This window comes from Tenebrio molitor, chromosome 7 (assembly GCF_963966145.1).
Source record: "Tenebrio molitor chromosome 7, icTenMoli1.1, whole genome shotgun sequence".
Classification (NCBI taxonomy): Eukaryota; Metazoa; Arthropoda; class Insecta; order Coleoptera; family Tenebrionidae; genus Tenebrio; species Tenebrio molitor.
In genome coordinates this window covers 5486469-5504563 of record NC_091052.1, presented here as the reverse complement: position 1 = coordinate 5504563, position 18095 = coordinate 5486469, and the positions used below count along the sequence as shown (strand labels likewise).

Sequence of the window (18095 nt, the reverse complement as noted above, 5' to 3'; positions counted from 1 at the left end):
TTTTATGGAATTAATATATCGATCATTGTTGTCTCTATTTTCTATATAAAGCGATGCCCTATCTTATTTACTAAAGTGAAATTATAACTAATACAAAAATCACCAGTTTATATCTAATTATCAAATTTCAATCAATTTTTACTTTTTGTAATTCAAACATATTAACGTTATTGTATACTTTAACAGATTTATAAAATGGTCATCTTCAATACAGTGTTTCATTTTATTCTTCAGCTGTGAAAAAGGAAGAATCTTCTGAATGACTTCCTTCGTAACGCCAAAATTGCAGCAGTATGACGGTGTAAGCGCTATATGCTGATATTATCTAAAAGGAATAAACTTTATTACACCTTCCAAAAAATCACTTAGTTACCGAAAAAATTAAGCCGTAATCTACCCTGAAGAAACCTGCTGCTGTAATACTAATTTCTTCATGAAGTGTCTCTAACCCATAAGCTTTTAACTGAAATACATTATTTTTATTTGTAAATCTCAGTTTTACTCTGTTGAATCACCTCTTTTATTTTTGGGTTGCTGATACTTTTGTAGATATACCGTTTAAGTCTGCTGGCCTAAAAATATGATTTTTAATGCGCCCAGAACAGAGTTATTATAATGCAACCTTATAAACACAATCACCTATAGTTTTAATGATCATAACTAATTTATAAAGACTGATTAACCATGTACACCCCATATAGTAGATAGCAAATTCGAGTCGATGAACGATAAAGAAAAAAATGACTAAGAGAAAAACTAAAGTATTTATGAAGTAAAAAGCAATTAAAAAGAAAATTATTAACGAAAAATTTATTGTGAGCGATTTTGATATTTCGTACAGCTCATGCTGCCTTCTCATAATTTTTGTATAATGTGTCATTTCCGAATTTTTTACACAGCTTTCAGCTAGATTATCAAGGTATTTGGAAATTATTATGAACATAAATAAAAATGTTCCTTCTGTTAAATTCCTTAAAACACTTAACAAAATATGATTTCCATACACGATGATTGAAATTAATGCCTCAATAGAAAATATAACATTTGTATTAAAAATTAAACTGTGAGTCATTAAAAAGAAATGATAACAACTGTCAATGATTAAAATGAAAATTAAAATATATTCTTTGAACATTCTCCCAAAAGTAAAATTTGCCAATGTAAACTGTAGTTTATTTAACTTATTAATTATAATCACAGTTAGCTTCTCGTATTTTTTGTTCCAAATAATAACCATCAATATCAGCATGAAGTGTAAAGCGACGAACAAGAAGATACCAACATTTATAATAAAAGATGGCGTCCTAATAAAGTAGCCATAATATGTTAATAGCGCATTAATTAGTATCAGCAGAGGTCCAACGACAAAATTAAATATATGATGTGTTTTGTATGTTTCAAACTCCTGTGTTACTTTGTTATATTTGAGCGAAAATAAACAGAAGTAATGTGATAGGAGAACTATCTTACGCAATAAATAATTTGAATTTTTAAGTTCCATTTTTGCCTACAGAAAATTCAACTAATAATGATAACGTGAATTAATTCCATGTTTATTTCCATTATTGTCAATTAGGATATTATGTTTACATAAGAACAACAATTTGAAATATTAATTTTTTTTATTCCCAAAATGTTGTGTAATTAGTTGGAGCGCTGTAAAATACATACCGTACATTTGATACAAAGCAACTTGGCCTATAGTTTCTGTTGCAAAGAAAAAAACATTGGGGTGCGGGAAAAATGAGAACACATTTTTTCCAAAATGCGGGAAAAACGTTTTCTCACATTTGGAGGATAACCAGGATATACCTATTTTAAGGCTATGAGTTATGAATTCAAAAAAAGTAATTTTTGAATTCCTTATATTATGAAAGCGTTCTGTATCTTATGAATTATTCGTGTTGCTAAATACTGTGGATCAATAAAAAATTAATAAACATTGTTTTGTGAACCATGTTATTTTTCATCACATTAATACATATCTGACTAGAACTAGAAATGTTAATTGTAATACGGTCAAATAAAAAAAAATCAGAGTAGGTGAAAATGGTGGTTTGAAGCATCAGAATAACACAACTCGATTTTTTTTTAATTGATCGCACGTTACTTATTTAATCATCTTGGTTTGGATTAATTCATTTTAGTTTAGTTGCTACCAAAATTTGGGAGAAAAAAACCCGTAAATTTTGACGATACTTAAATAAAAATATTTCAACCAGCAACAACCAAACTGACATTAAAACCCCAGCGCAAAATATGGTGATAGGAAAATAGGCATCAATAATTCCAACACTTGTGAAACTTCCACCTTTACCAGTACATTGTGGTCTTTTATAATAAATTCTGTTCATCTGGCGGTGGCGAATTCCCGATTCGTAAATTTTTCTAAAACTAAGAATCACATAGTTTTGATATAATTACCATATTTTGTGACGTACCCAACCTTGACCACATCTTTGTAAGGTGAACCTTTCTTTACCGAAATACTTGGGTGCAATGTATTCAAGTAATCCACTTCGATCAAACCGCATTTTTCATGTTCTTGAAAAGTATCCATCACCACTTTATAACCGGAAGTAGTTTCACAATGAAACGCAAAAAATTCGTCTCGCATTTTTTCCATTCCCGTTTCGATCTTCATAAAGTTAGATTTCTGACCTTTGGGTGCAATTTTGTTTTCGTAGATTGCTTTTCTTATAGGCTCTTGCTGGATCTAAAATTTCAAAATTATATGCAACATAAATCAAAAAGAAATAATTGTTACTTGGAAATAATATTTGCTGTAAACTATATCTTCAACACCCAAACTAATCTTGGAATCAAGAAGATCCTTGATAGTTCTAATATTGTCAGAAGTTGATTGTAAAAGGACCACAATATATGCAGAATAGGCATTGTACAAGAACATTAAGACTAAAAGTACAGTGAATACAGCGATGCGCCCCGAAGTGCTCTTGGGTTCAGTGTAGGAACCTTGTTGAGTGAGAGCACCCACCTGTACCATGATCACCTCGAGGAATTTTGGTTTGATACTTGCAATATTATTTTCGTCTTTAAATGCGTGCTTGTATTTATTTTCGCAAACGACAATTGCGTATAAGATTAAAATTGTGAATGCAATGATGAAGTAGCAACTGTACCAAACGTTCACTTCAAAAGGTAAAGTGAAAACATTATTAACATATGACAAGGGCGGTGCTTTCAAAATAAATTTCATGTCACTGGGAGTAGTTACAGCTACGTAATCGATCAAGTCCAACCGATTAAGAGTATAGAAGGCAACAGTACCAGCAATTTCTGCGGTGCCATTTTGTATATCTCCAAACATTCCACCGTCGTAATATGTTTCATTGTCCCCCTTATATCCCCATGATTTCCTTTGTATGAAATTTTTAGTACAGTTTAACATTTCTAGAAGGTGATAAACAAGAATGTAGCTTAGTTTACTGACACTATCGATGTGATTGTACCTGTAATTATACGATTGACATGAAAATGTAGAAAATTATCGATTTTCCTTTTACCGGTAGTCAGTAACGTCTAAAGGATAGGATGGTTTGGTCAAAACGTACGAAACCGTGAGATTTGACCCCATCATATTAGATCTGTTCGTGGCTACAGCAAATGGGTTGTAGTACTGGAAATCATTGTCAGTAGAAAATGTAGCCAAATCGTTGAAGACTAAATTATCATCATAAAGTGTGTATTTATACAACAGCCTTATCCAAAACAAGTTCTTCGTAATTTTTGTAGCCACAGCAAAATTGCTATCTAGTAGTAGTTGTGTATTTGGAAATGCGAGTATCTTGCTGTTCATATCTAGAACGAACCAGTTATATGGTGATCTGACCAGTTGCAAATTATTCGCCTGAAATTCTGTATTTGTTGTAAAATTAAAATTATTGTAAAGTTACTGAGATACTTGAACGAGAAAGATGTCAAAATCGGCACAATGTGAATCAGCGATTATCAATAAATTTTGCAAATGCTTTGTTTGGATGATTTTTGAAAAAGTTGTCACCACATTTGCGGAAATTTTATTTTTTGAAAACTCTTTAAGTATTCTATGTATTTCGTCTAAAACAATCTCCATTTATTTTTAGATCTGTTAACACATCTATACTTACGTTTGTTCCAGCATGTGTAAAGAGTTACTTGGGTGGAAGAAGTTTGTTTTTCCACGTAACTAGTTATTAGTTTTACTTCAGACCGGAGGTAATTGCAGTTTGTTGCAGAGACAATGTAAAGTAGGACAAGTTGTAGGAACATGTTAAATTTTATGGATTGTAGGTACAAAGGAGCCTTCTTATATGTATACTCATGAAAATTTTACGAAGATTTACAATGTCAAATAACTAGTTAGAGTAACTTTTAGAAAATTATATGTTTGGGGTTGGGAGTACAACGGGTTTAATATTTCAGTTAAAGGAGTTGATTATATGGTGAGTTTTATAGGAAAAACGTACATGTAGGTGGATTATAAATGAATTGTTTTTTTGTGAGATAAAATATTTTAATAGAAAATCAATAGTTGCTCAGGTGTATAAATAATATCTAATTCATTGTAATGTAATGCACAAATTATGTTCCATATCCAGACGATGTTGTAAATATATGTTTACCACATAATGTAAATTAACATTTAGTCAATTGGTTTATGGCTTTGTTTTTATTTTGAGCGACATTACACCTAAACATGATTAACGTAGACGGTTCACTTTCCGCTTTACAAAGTCTTATCAGTTTTTCGAAATATTTAGGAGGTTTATCTCTATCATACGACGTACTTTTAAGGACTAAGAAATGGACTGTCTGCAGAATTCTCAAAAATATAAAAGTGTTGTGGTTTCTGTTTGTACTTATTTTTAATATTTACGTTACCAACCTCCTCGCGAATGAGTTTAAAAAACGTACCTTTATTGTATATGTGGGAGCTTACATATACTTGGATATCCAATTGATCTTATTATGCTGCGTTATAATTTGCGATCAAATATACGAGGAACTCACGAAAGATATCTTGAATAAGTTGATTGAATTACGACGCCTACTTCGGAATGACATGTCAACAACGAAAAAAATTGCAATTTTCTCTACAATTATCGTAAATTTTTCTTTGCAAATTTTGGAACATGCAGATTATTATGTGATGGATATGGAAGTTCATTTGTGGCATGCTTTGCTTTTATTTGGTAATTCCTTTTACACTGCTTTGGTTCAGAGTTTAACGGAATGTCGATATTTATTGATGTACTTGGTAATAGCGGGGTATTTTCAAAAATTAAATCAGGATTTTCTGTTGCTTTGTGGGAAAAGTAACGAACGTAAAAGAATCGTCAAAATGCACCAGGAATTGTGCGCTTTATCTCGAGAAACAAATAAAACATTTTCATTGATGTTACTATTTGTTATGGGTTATCACGTTGCCGATATTGTGATTCAAATTGTGGAAGTCTATAACACCATCTTTTTGTTAAAAGAAGAATTGGATGTTTTGGATACTTTCAGTATTTCAATTGAGTTTTTAGCCGCTATTGCAAAATTGTTTTGTATGATTTATGTATCTAATGACTGCATGTCTCAGGTTAACCAATTTAATATTTAAATAACAGACTTAATTCTATCCTTGGATTTTTAGGCAAATGAATTTAAAACAGATATTTGTAAAGTACTATCCAAAACCAAAACTCAAAAAAGTAGAAAAGATGTGAGTTTTTGCTTTTGTTTTTTTTGTTGTTAATAAAAATGCTTGTAGATGTACGCTTATGGATTGCAAATGTTTCACGAAGAATTAGAAATAAAAGCAGCAGGTTTTTTCATTATCGATTTTGCCTTGATTTTTGCTGTAAGTATAAAGTATTTTTGGTAAGCTTTTAATATAAACGTTTATTGAAGATCATATCGGCAGCCAGCACCTACGTTGTTATAATACTTCAATTTTTATATTATGAAAGTCAGTATAATGAGGATATAGAACTATGGAATGACTAAATCACATAAGAAAAATTTAGTTTTGACATTAATTAATGAGCGGCACACAAATGTGACACGCGACACACCTCCTAAACTAAGCATCGCATGCATAAACTGTCCACACTCAAAATGTTTTTCTTGAAGTATGTAATAGTTATTTATGGTATAAGTGGGTTATTTAAGATATTACCCACGAGAGGTATTTGTAACCTACGAGGGCTTGCCCGAGTAGGTTATTACCTCGAGTGGGTAGTACTTAATAACCCACGTATGCCATACAACGTTTTATCCAATATTCCACAATTTTTAGATAATGACATTATTGATGAAATTCTGCTCCCGATGGGTTATGAACGTTAATAACCCACGGTGCTAATGGCAACGTGGGTTATGTATGTTATAACCCACGGTGCAAATGGCAACGTGGGTTAAAACAACAGACTAGTTATAGCCCAGTTTACTCAATTAAAACTAACTAGTAAAACACGATATTACTATTGAATGTTGGATAAAAATATTATTCGTGTTCGTTTCTTGAGATATATATAACCGGGAAAGTGGTATATAACTAATTATGTAAACTTTCCCGGTTAAATACCTAACTTGATATTTGTCAAAGATAACCTCAAAATTTACAATAAATTAATGACTTTGCCCAAACGAACACGAAAAATGTTTTTGGCCTCCTCAACTCTAAATGAGATGTGTACACATTTTGAACAACTATGGTATCTTGATTTTTACGCACTAATCAAACTATCTGTCATTTTACCGCACGGAGTGTGTAAAATACCACGAAAATTTTAAGCTTTCAGGGACCTCCAAAAAAATTGTTAGCTCATCATAAATATCAATAAAAAATACATTTCAATCATGAATTTTTTATTACCTGTGTGACATATTAACGTTGGAATTGATAATAACGAAAATTACTACTAACAATTACACAATTACTTAATGTAACTATTGTTATGTTATGTTTCTAATCCAGTAATAAAATTTACCATTAGTTAAAATGGCGGTAACAAATATGAACTTGTTTTCTGTCCTAAAAATAATAATGTTGTCATCAAACCTGAGGATGTCATTTGTAAATTTTGATCACAAGAAAAATCAGTTTCAAATTAGCAATAAATATAAACACGTTAGAATGTTATGGAGTTTAATAGTAATTTCTACACATATCTATTTCACATACATCACATTAAAAACTCATTCTGATCGTGTTTTTATTATAAAAGCGACATTATTTGTGTATGTTGTTTTGGATTTGCTTCACACATTATCCATATTCATTTACGATATAATTCATCAACCAGTAACCATAAATATTGTGAACAAATTAATGGTACTTCAGTTCCAATTACATAAAATCTGTAGAACTAATTTTAATTTGAGTGCAAAAGAACTATTAACAGTGGTCTTTATAATTTATATTTTTGCAATGGCTATAATTCACAACATGTGGTATTTTATATCTAACAAGAGTGTATCGTCCAGATGGGTTAATGTATTTTACTTCGTTGTTTATATAAATTTGGTTACTTTTAAAGTGACTGCATTGGCAAGATTCAATATAATCCATTCCGTCAGTTCGCAGTATTTGAATGCGCTGAATAAAAGTTTCTTGAGTTGTCCACGAATAAAACGACAGAAGATTATAGTTATACATCAAAATTTATGCCACTGGTTAAAAGATATAAACAAGACGTTTTCGTTATTATTGTTGTCTTCTCTGGCGTTTGCTTTTTATAATTTAGTGTTCGGAATTATACTAATCTATTGCAGATTGGTATTTGAAAAGAAAGGTTTACAGATGAACCAATTTAGCGAATTTTCGATCAATGTCGTTAGAATAATATTAATTACTGTCGTCTCCGATACTTGTGTGACACAGGTGAGAAATTCTCCAGGGAGGTAAACACAAACATTTAAAGTTGTTTTTAGGCAAATAAAATGAAGAATATCGTTTGTAAGGTTCTAATGACCACCAAGGAGAAAGCAGCAAGAAAGGAGGTACGATCCTGTATTGTAGACGTCTTTATTAAAAACATAAAACATTTTTTTTAGTTAGTTGCATTTGCGCTGCAATTACTCCACAACAACGTACAAATTACAGCTGGAGGGTTTTTTGTAATCGATTTTCGTTTATTGTTTGCGGTATAAATCTAACGAACAGTTGATGATATTCTAAGTATTTTTTTTAGATCGTTTCGTCTTGTTGCACATATGTTGTGATTACGTTGCAGTTTTTGTATTATGAACGCGAACACACAAAGTATATACAATTGTGGAATTAATTAATTAATTAATTATGTAGCTAAACATATTAAATATTGGTTGATCTTAGTTTAGTTAGTGAATAAATTTGATGTTGATGATTTGATTTGATGATAATGATACAACAGGCAATGATTTACAGAAATGAGATTTGACAGTTGCCAGCGTCTTGGTGTAGTGTAGTGCGGGACCTTATCGTCGAAAGGTGGCAAACAATTTTTTCCGATCCAAGCACCGTACAATACCACAATTATTTTGGAACACTTTGTACATAGAACCATCATTAATAATATTGAATGATCTGATAAATTGTTAATCACATAATCAATAGTCGTTACACACTAGGCAACCAATATCTTTAAACTACGCCAGTGTCACTTATTAATTGGCACTTGTAGTTTCTTTCGGATATGATGACACGCGCAGACCAAAGTATTACTGCTTTGAAAAAAAGTATTTTGTTATCAAATTTGACCACATATACTGTTAAGTTTAATTCAAAATTAAACAAATTTGTATTAGGTGGTCAGTACGTCAAAATATTTTCAGCTATAAGAATTTTCGTTATCACAATTTGGGTCATCTTTTTTGCTTATCTGCTAGTTGAAAAACCCATTAAGAAGACGTTTATTATAAAAGTGACAAATATATTTTACTTAGCTGTGGATCATTTTTTTGCTATTTCTGTTCTGATTGCTGATAAGAAATATGAAAAGACGACAGTAAATATAACAAACAAATTAATACAGCTGCAAAAGGAATTGAGTGGACATTTTGGAATTATATTTCCAAAACGTTATACCTCAACTTTTTTTTGTTATACAACTATGATCTCTTTTTTATTAACGATTCTGTGTACTGTGGACTATATTATCAAGGAAGTTCAGTTCTTCAGTTGGCTCGATTTTATCTTATATTTTAGTATTTTATTCACACACTTTATGAAAACTATGTCTTTTGCAAGATTCAATGCCTTGTTTTTAACAATAGGCAACTATTTTGAACACTTAAACGAACACTTCGTCATTTCTTCAAGAAGTCGGCGCAAGAGAATTATACAAATACATAAAGAATTGAATGATCTTTCAAAGGATGCTAATGACATTTTCTCATTTACATTATTGTTTTCAATTGCATTTTTCTTTTTGGCCATAGTTTCTAAAGTTATACAAATTTATTGTTTGATAGTACTTCATCTTAACTCTATAAAAAACCGAGAACTAGTTGATTTCATACTTAATATATATCGGTTAACGTTTCTCATTTATATTAGTAATCGATGCATGTATCAGGTGAAAGAAAGAAGTCATATAAAGACAATATAATTTTATTTTTACTTCTAGGCAAACTCGATGAAGAATACTATTTGTAAGGTTTTACTTAATACCAGAAATAAGGAAAATCGACAAGAGGTAATATTTTTTTAAACTTAATTCAATTCTATTAAACGCATTAAGAACGATATTAACATTAATAATAACAAATAAGATACAAGTAATGAAATAAAAATACAATCCTTGCAGTTACATGCCTACGGTTTGCAAATGTTTCATGAAAATCTACAAATAACCGCAGGAGGATTCTTCGTGGTGGATTCCACTCTCCTGTTTTCAGTAATTTAAATTCGTTTCAAAATAATTTTTTATTTATCAAATAATTTCAGATGATATCATCTTCTAGCACTTACGTTGTTATAATATTACAATTTCTTTATTTCGAGAGGCAATACAATAAAAACATAGAATTATGGTGATAAAAAATGTGTCTTGTAAAACATAAATAAATAAAGTTTTTACTTTATTACAATTTCTCAAAAAATATTACATAGTTCCCTATTAACCAAAATGCTAATTTAATTTAATTATTAGTAATTACATACTTACACTAATGAACGTAATATCATTAATTCATTAGTGGAATCTAATGCAAATAACATACAGTGGACTTGATACATACAAAGAATTATTACTTAATTGCTGTATTCAATATAGTACACTATCTATCTTTACACATTTATGAGTCTTTACAATTAATTGCCTCAGCAACTGAATTTCAGTAATCATAATAATTGATTAAAGACTATTGATCTTTTAACGGATAATTTGTGTACTTAACAATTTGTCATATGAACTCTCTCATATTAAAAGATAGAAAAAACTTTTTGCGAAACATTAATAGCGTCCCGGTTGAAAACGATTGGAGTCTCGACATAATTGTCTCAGATTATTCTATAAAATCCTCCATTATGAACTCCTTCGGTGATTTTGGGACTCTCTCTTTGATGAAATCACGGAAGTTGGAACGCGTCTGGCTCTTCAGCTATAACTCATCAAAAGATTAACATATGTCGGGCGGCCATATAATGTTAGGCAAATTGAAGTATCCAAATACAAGCAAGTTAGCAAACTATCAAAACCCTCCCATGTTCATTGAAATTATTCCAAAGATTTCATACGAATTTGCAAAAAAAAAATGCTGGTAGCTTTTCTGGGATGGTTATATCGGGCTTTCAAATGAAATTCTGGGCTGAGAAAGAATTGGAAATCATCAATTGTTTTGCTTTTTTAGAATGTAAATTGACAGTTGTAATTAGTGCATGTTAACAGCTAACCTAAAATTTATAAACAAAAAATCTTTTTCTTTCTTTGTAGTGTTTTATATTAAAAGTAGAATAACTAATTATAACTATTCTATAAGCTAAAAACAAGCATGTTCAATTACGTACCCATTAAACATAAACAAATGTCATTCGTGTCAAACGGCGGGAAATTCAAATTTTACAATGTTCCACTTTTCCAAGCCCTCGATTTTCATTTGGACGCATGATACTATTTGAATATAATGCTATTTGGTATACCAAAGGTATTAAATTAATTAATAATGGCTGTCATTAAACAAATAAACAATACATTTCTCACTAATTAATGCCATTTGTATATTCTTTCTAGTTTGATAACCAAATTGAAATTAAATCAATCAACTTTCCTACGGGGCCTTTTATGTATAATTAATTGATTGTCAATTGATCTTAATTCACTTATAACTATAAATAACTAATAAAATTACATTATTACTTGTTAGACACCATTGTCATGAATAGCGAACAAGATAATTCTCTTTCCTTACTGAGAAAATCCATTTTATTTTCAAATTTCACCACGTACGCTGTCAAATATGATTCGGAAACCAAAAAATTTAAAACTTGGAAGAAGTTTAAATATTTTAAAGTTGCTAGCTTATTAGTTTCCATTGTCATATGTTTAATTCATTTTTACGTAACTTTACTGATATTTTCAAATCGCATTTTTTCTGTAAAAATGGGTACCTTTTTCTACTTGTTATTAGAATTTTTGAATGTTATCACAATAATAATTTTTGAGAGAAAATATGAAACAACCACATTAGATATGATAAATCGATTAACTGAAATGAACCACAACTCGTGTAAGAATTTCACAATTGGTTTCCATATAGTAGATTTTTTTGTTATTTTACAATTTATCATCCATGTGTCGACCATTACAGTGTTAAATTATGATTTATTATTCATGAAAAATTATTTCCACAATTGGTATCGTGTAATACATTTCATTAACAGCGTATATTTGGACATTCTCCAGAGTTTGAATTTAATGAGATATAACTTAACGTTTCTCTTTCTTACAAAATATTTTAAACAATTAAACGAAACTTTTGTTAAATCTTCATCTCTGATACGCTTAAAGGTTATAAAGACTCACAAGGAACTGTGCTACATTTCAAAAATGTTAAATACTACATTTTCCGTAATACTACTTTTTTCGATTGCTTTTTATTTTCATAATTTGGTTATTCGGATTTTTCAAATATATTACACGGCAGTCTTCAATTTAGAAAATTTGAATGCCAGTGAATTAATACGATTGTATCTGTACATAACAAACATAACTTTAATAATATATATTTCGAGCCAGTGCACCTCTCAAGTAATGACTAATGAGAATACATTTTTAATAAACCGCAATTCAATTTTATTTGTAGGCCAATTACATGAAACATCTAATCTGTAAGGTACTTCCTGCTACTAAATGTAGTGCGAAGAGAAGAGAGGTAAGTGCTAATATAATTAATATAATTTTCTGTTAAAAGAAAAGTTAGAAAACAAATTTATCTCATTTTTTTGTATTATACATTAATTGTTTTACTTTTAGCTAAATGTTTACGGAATTTATGTATTTCACGAGGAACTTCAAATTACGGCTGCAGGATTTTTTTCTGTTGATTTCAGATTGTTTTTTTCGGTAAGCGTGATTATTCAGAAAAATTACATTTTTAACATTATTACATATTTAGATAATATCTTCCTGTAGCACATATGTTGTCATAATGTTACAGTTGGTGTATTTTGAACAAGAATACATCAAATACATAAAACTTTGGAATTAGGAGCAATTGATATTGTCTTATTACTCTCTATGATTACCCATTCTAACTATGTCACTAAAATAATGAAAAGGTCAGGTTATTACATTTTTTTTTATAAATTCTTTATGATAATACATATACGTTAATAAAATACCAAATGTTACCAAGCGATGAACAACGAAGAACAATTATGGGGCACACATCGTTAATACAAATATTGAAAATCATTACTTTTCTTATGAAAATCTTAGGCTTTTTTCCGTACAAAATAACCAGTAACTACAATATAATTTACAGTTGGTCTAAAAATATTTTAAGCATTTTCTTGTTGTTGGTGATTTTTTTATCTGTATTTTTCAGCCTTTTTGTAGTAAAAGAAAGCAACACCGTTGATCTCACCCCATTTATGATTATTAACGTAGTTTACTTGAGTGCTCTTATGGTAACTGCTATACTTACTATTCTTAACAATAAATTTCATACAACAATTTTTTTAAAATTACTGAACCAAATGATTACAGTGGACAATAAAGTTACGAAATACAAATTAATCGTGAATTACAGGAAGATATATACGCGTTTCTTGATATCTATGAACCTAGAACTCTTTTTCACTTTGATATATTCAATTTTATATTCGCAGACAAAATTTTATTCCCTAAATCTGACAGCCTTCGAAAAATTGATTTCCATACTTCATTTGATATTTTTTAATTTAACAACAATGAGCACTTCAACGTTGTACTTTTTTGTTCATGCCTTCATCAAAGGTGTGCTGGCGACGATAAACGAAAAATTAAGGTCATGTGAAACCAACTATTTAATAAAAACTGTTAGAGAATTATCAAAAATAAGAGAAAATTTATGGGAGATATCCAAATTAAGTAACACGGTTTTGGGGCTCCCTCTTTTATTGTTAATCACATTGTTCTTCATCATGTTTACTATGAACACATTTTTTGTTGTTGTAAATATGATCGAAGGAAACTTTGATTTGTACGTAATTATATCGGCCATGTGGACAATTTTTTGTGCCATTAAATTCATTTCCTTAGCCTTAAGGGCATCTGACTGTAAACGTGAGGCAGGTAGGTCTGAAGTTCAAAATGCATTTAAATTTATATTTTAATTTACAGGATTTTCAGCTAAAAGTGACTCTCAATGAACTGATTTATCGCGAAAAAAACGCCGAATTTAGAAAAGAAGTAATTTTTGCAACTTCACAGACTACCTATTGTTATAATAATTATATTTTGTTCCAGGTCAACGTCTTCACTTTAAAAATGCTTCACTATGGAATAAAAACTGAAGTGTTAGGTTTTTTTGAGATTGACAGTCGACTACTTTTTTCAGTAAGTGTGTCCAAATTTTTTGTTTATAGGTTTATACATCTTTTACAGATTGCTTCATCCGTGGCTAGCTATATTATTATTTTAGTACAATTTAATGAAAATAGGAATAAAATGTTAACCTAGAAAACCAAAAAAAAAAAAAAATAAAAAAAATTAGGTTTTAATTAAAATCATATTAAGTACATATTATGATATCAATTGAAAATAAAAAATGCAATATCATAAACTGAACCTGTTATTTATTTTAAATAATTTTCATGGATTTGTACCAGCAGAATAAGATGTGTGACAACGGAAGACAAAATCTAAAATAATCACTCAGTTAAATATTTTATTTTAGTTTATTTTAACTTACCGCGAAAAGCAATTTGTAATCGATAGTAAAAAGTCCACAAACACCAATTTCTACTTTTTCGTGGCATATTTGCAAACTCACCGAATTGATCTTTAAGTACTTATTATTATTAGTTAATTTTTGTACATATTTTTTTCGTTACCTGTTTCCTGATGGCATTATCTTTGATTTTTCGCATGTTGACGAACAGTGCTTTATTAATGTTATTTGCCTGTAATTTTTACAAATCAAACAAATGTTACACTATATTAAGTATTTTACATATTTAGAGCATTGCGTAGAAACAATAATGAAGGTAAGGCATTTAAATATGCAGAACGATATCCACAAACATGATACGATAACATACCAGTTAGCTTTCCGTTCAAAAATATACGCCGCAACGTAAAATGTATGTAAGGTAAACATAACAAAATAAAATACAATTATGAATAAGAGTTGCGGTGATAATATCCGATTCGCTAATTTAATTACATCGCACAATCGTTTGTGAATTTTCGCAGTATTTCTAACAAGTTGTAGATAATTGTCAAAGGGCAGATCACGTTTTAATTTTAAATCTATTGCGGTAAACATGGATCTCGTCGCCAAAAACGTAGTATATAAACTGCTGCTGACAGATAGATTGATTAAATTTTTATAGCAAAAATACATCCATAGAAGTGCTGCCACAAATATATATCCGTCAAATTTAAATTTCGTTGTAAAAATTCTTCCCGTAACAATACCCATAGAATACGAACTAATTATCAATATTTCAAATACCAACATAGGTAAATAAATCTTGTATAATTTTTTATAATTTGGAAATATTTTTAAATCAAATAAAACCTCATTAATTTCAATTAGATCATTTAAAAGTTTTGTGGATGACGACTTAAAAGCTTCGTTAACAATTATGACAACGACACTTAATACATCCACGTAAATAATCAAAAATCCATGAGAGAGCCAGAAAAGGTCAATTCTTCTCATCGGTTCCGTCTTTTCATTTACATAACTTAAAGTCACCAGATATAAAATTGTTAGTATTACTCGGAGAAAAAAAATTAAAATGTTTCTAATTCTGCTGTAGACTATTCTTTTGTGCGGATTCAGTGTGAAAGGATACAATCCGAGTACTTTCATGAAATTGAAATTTATTTGTAAAAACTTTAAAAAGTCCGTATGAGAAGTCATTATTATTGTCGGTGTGACTTATCAAAAGCGACCAGACGCTAATGAAATTACACGTAGTGTTAGTGAAATGGCTGTATTTAGACAACATTTTGTATAATTGGCAATCGCTAATCAATTTATTACAAACCAATACATTAGTGCTACGAAATTTTATAATGTTACAACGGACGACAGTTTAGCGCAACAATTGCACTAAAATAGCCATGTAAGTTGTTACTGCCCCGGCGATCTGAAAATAAAATTGATTTTTTTTAACTTATCCAAACATACTTACTGAAATTATTAATCCATAATCAATTGTAAAAAGTCCTCCGGCTTCAATTTTTACCCTTTCGTGACATATTTGTAAACATAATGTACTAAACTGAAATTAGTATTACTAAACAAATAAACGATTGTAATAATTTGATCAAATACTTCTTTCCTAAATCCCATATCCTTAATTTTGCAAATCAGACGCATGGATGATGTACTCAGCTCATTTCCCTGGAAAATTTTAGACATTACAATAATACAAGTATTGTTTTTATGTATTTCTCACTTTCTTCATGCACTTCGAAGCCACGTGGGCAAAACAGATAAACTTTATCGCACAAAAAATTAACCAAAAGCTTGATATTGCCACATACAAGTCCACATTTTGTTTAACTATGCACAAAATGACGTAGTATGTATTTATTGTAAACATTATAAAATACATCGTAAAAATTCCTACCAATTCCACGGACAATATTTTATTTGCTAAACGAACCATCGAGGATAAATTTTCATGCAATTTGGATATTCTCCTGACAACGTTGCAGAGTTTCCGGCGTTTAGAAAAAGACCGCTCTTGCAGATATAACTGCAAGCAGGTAAACATCTCTGTGATTGTTGGAAAAATTGAGAAGAATTTAATGGTGGTCGTCATGCTTATCAAACTCAGATAAAAGAACTGAACCACCGAGATTTGATACTGATAAGGATTTAATTTTTTTCGGTAATAGAATTTCGTTTGAGTAAACAAGCCTGAATATACTAAGGTCAGAAGTAATTCAGGAATGATGGTAAGAAGGTAGTCTTTGCGAAGTTTTTCATAATCGATTCGAATGTTGTATCGCAAAAATCTCCTATTAGTTTCCAATAAGCTGTTCCACAATTTCAAACTGTTCACTCTATGATTTCTGTTGTTGACGACTGTCACAACGACAACAAGTACGAGCACTGATAAATAAACAGAAACACCTGGTTTATAGACACCGTAGTTACTTATTGTGTCAGGGTGTTTATTCATTACTTTGGTGATGTAACCCAATGATACACAGGTAGCGATATGTACGCAGATAAAAAAATATAACAAAAATCTGCTCGAAATTAATTTTTCTTGTTGTGTATATCTAAATGGAAACAAGCACAACATTTTCATTAGCAAGAAATTAGCTTTGAGCACGTCCATTAAGTCAACATTTGACATCTTTGCTTTCTTTTCGAATCGTTGACAATCATATAAATTAGTACACAATTTAGATGTTTTCAATATATTTTTACTTGACTATTGTATTTGTCCTTGACCAATTTTTAATGGTAGATAACAATAATTATTGTAAGTGCACATCATATTAACGTAGAGGTAAACAATTTCAAAGGGTGCGCTAGGTACATTTCCAACTCTTAGCACTAGTGTGTTTATAGCACAAATACTGATTAACTCTCAAGGTGTGATGCTGTTCACTCTGTTTTGCACTTCACATTTCAAATAAGTCCTTTCTTTCCAATATAGTAAAAATGAAGTACCAAACATGCACCAAAGTGGTGGAAATCTATTTTAAATACTTTTCGTGAATCTGGATTAGTAGTACAATGTAGGTGGCAACAGCAGAAATAACCTAAAATAAAAATAAATATTTTTAACAATAATTATAACGATTTATTTTTTCCTACCGAAAATATTAAAGTTGGCTCTATATTAAAAAATCCACAGACGCTAATTTTTACTTGCTCGTGGCATATTTGCAAGGTCAAAGAATTAATCTAAAAATCAATTTTTGTTTGTGTAAATTTTTTACTATTCTCTTTAATACCTCTTTCTTAACTTCTTTATTTTTGATTTTATGTAATGCATCAATTAAGTACTGATTTATGTTGTTGACCTACGTAAAAACGTATAATTATTTAGTAAAATCATCGAACGAAACCTCTCACTTGGTTTGTACATTTTGAGCCAAGAATAATAAAGGTCAGAAATCTTCTGATACTTATGCCCACCCAAAATCCGGATAATATCACATGAGAGTCGACCTTTCTTTCAGAAATACGTGTCACAACGTAAAATGCATTAAGTGAAAACATGACAAAATAAAAAAAAATCAAAAAGAGCAGTTGCATCGATAATATCTTATTTACTAGTCGTATTATCTCGCATAATTTTTGATGCACCATGGCGGTTTCTCGGACGACTTTTAGATAATTTTTCCAAGATGGATTTTCGTTGACTTTTAATTTTGACGTTAATTCTCTGAGCATGAGTATGATTAAACAAAGTGATGTAACAAAACAATTGGTGACGGAAA

The 18095-nt window shown here is 30.0% G+C and overlaps 1 protein-coding gene and 2 long non-coding RNA genes across 3 annotated transcripts; 1 reads left to right on the top strand and 2 right to left on the bottom strand.

Annotated features, from left to right (window-relative positions):
• Positions 1-1548: 1548 nt before the first annotated feature.
• Positions 1549-3377, bottom strand: LOC138135583 (ionotropic receptor 75a-like). Its single transcript, XM_069054345.1, has 3 exons — positions 2768-3377; positions 2442-2716; positions 1549-2394 (listed from the first exon to the last, which is right to left on the bottom strand). Exons 1-3 carry the CDS (start codon positions 3329-3331, stop codon positions 2139-2141), a joined length of 1095 nt encoding a protein of 364 aa, XP_068910446.1. The 5' UTR covers positions 3332-3377; the 3' UTR covers positions 1549-2138.
• A 6849-nt stretch (positions 3378-10226) lies between these two features.
• Positions 10227-14168, top strand: LOC138135680 (uncharacterized). The gene is made up of 3 exons (XR_011161055.1): positions 10227-13865; positions 13923-14012; positions 14061-14168. It is a non-coding gene; the product is annotated as an uncharacterized lncRNA (long non-coding RNA).
• LOC138135679 (uncharacterized) lies at positions 14154-14822 on the bottom strand. Its single transcript, XR_011161054.1, has 3 exons — positions 14510-14822; positions 14368-14457; positions 14154-14317 (listed from the first exon to the last, which is right to left on the bottom strand). It is a non-coding gene; the product is annotated as an uncharacterized lncRNA (long non-coding RNA).
• Between the last annotated feature and the right edge of the window lie 3273 nt (positions 14823-18095).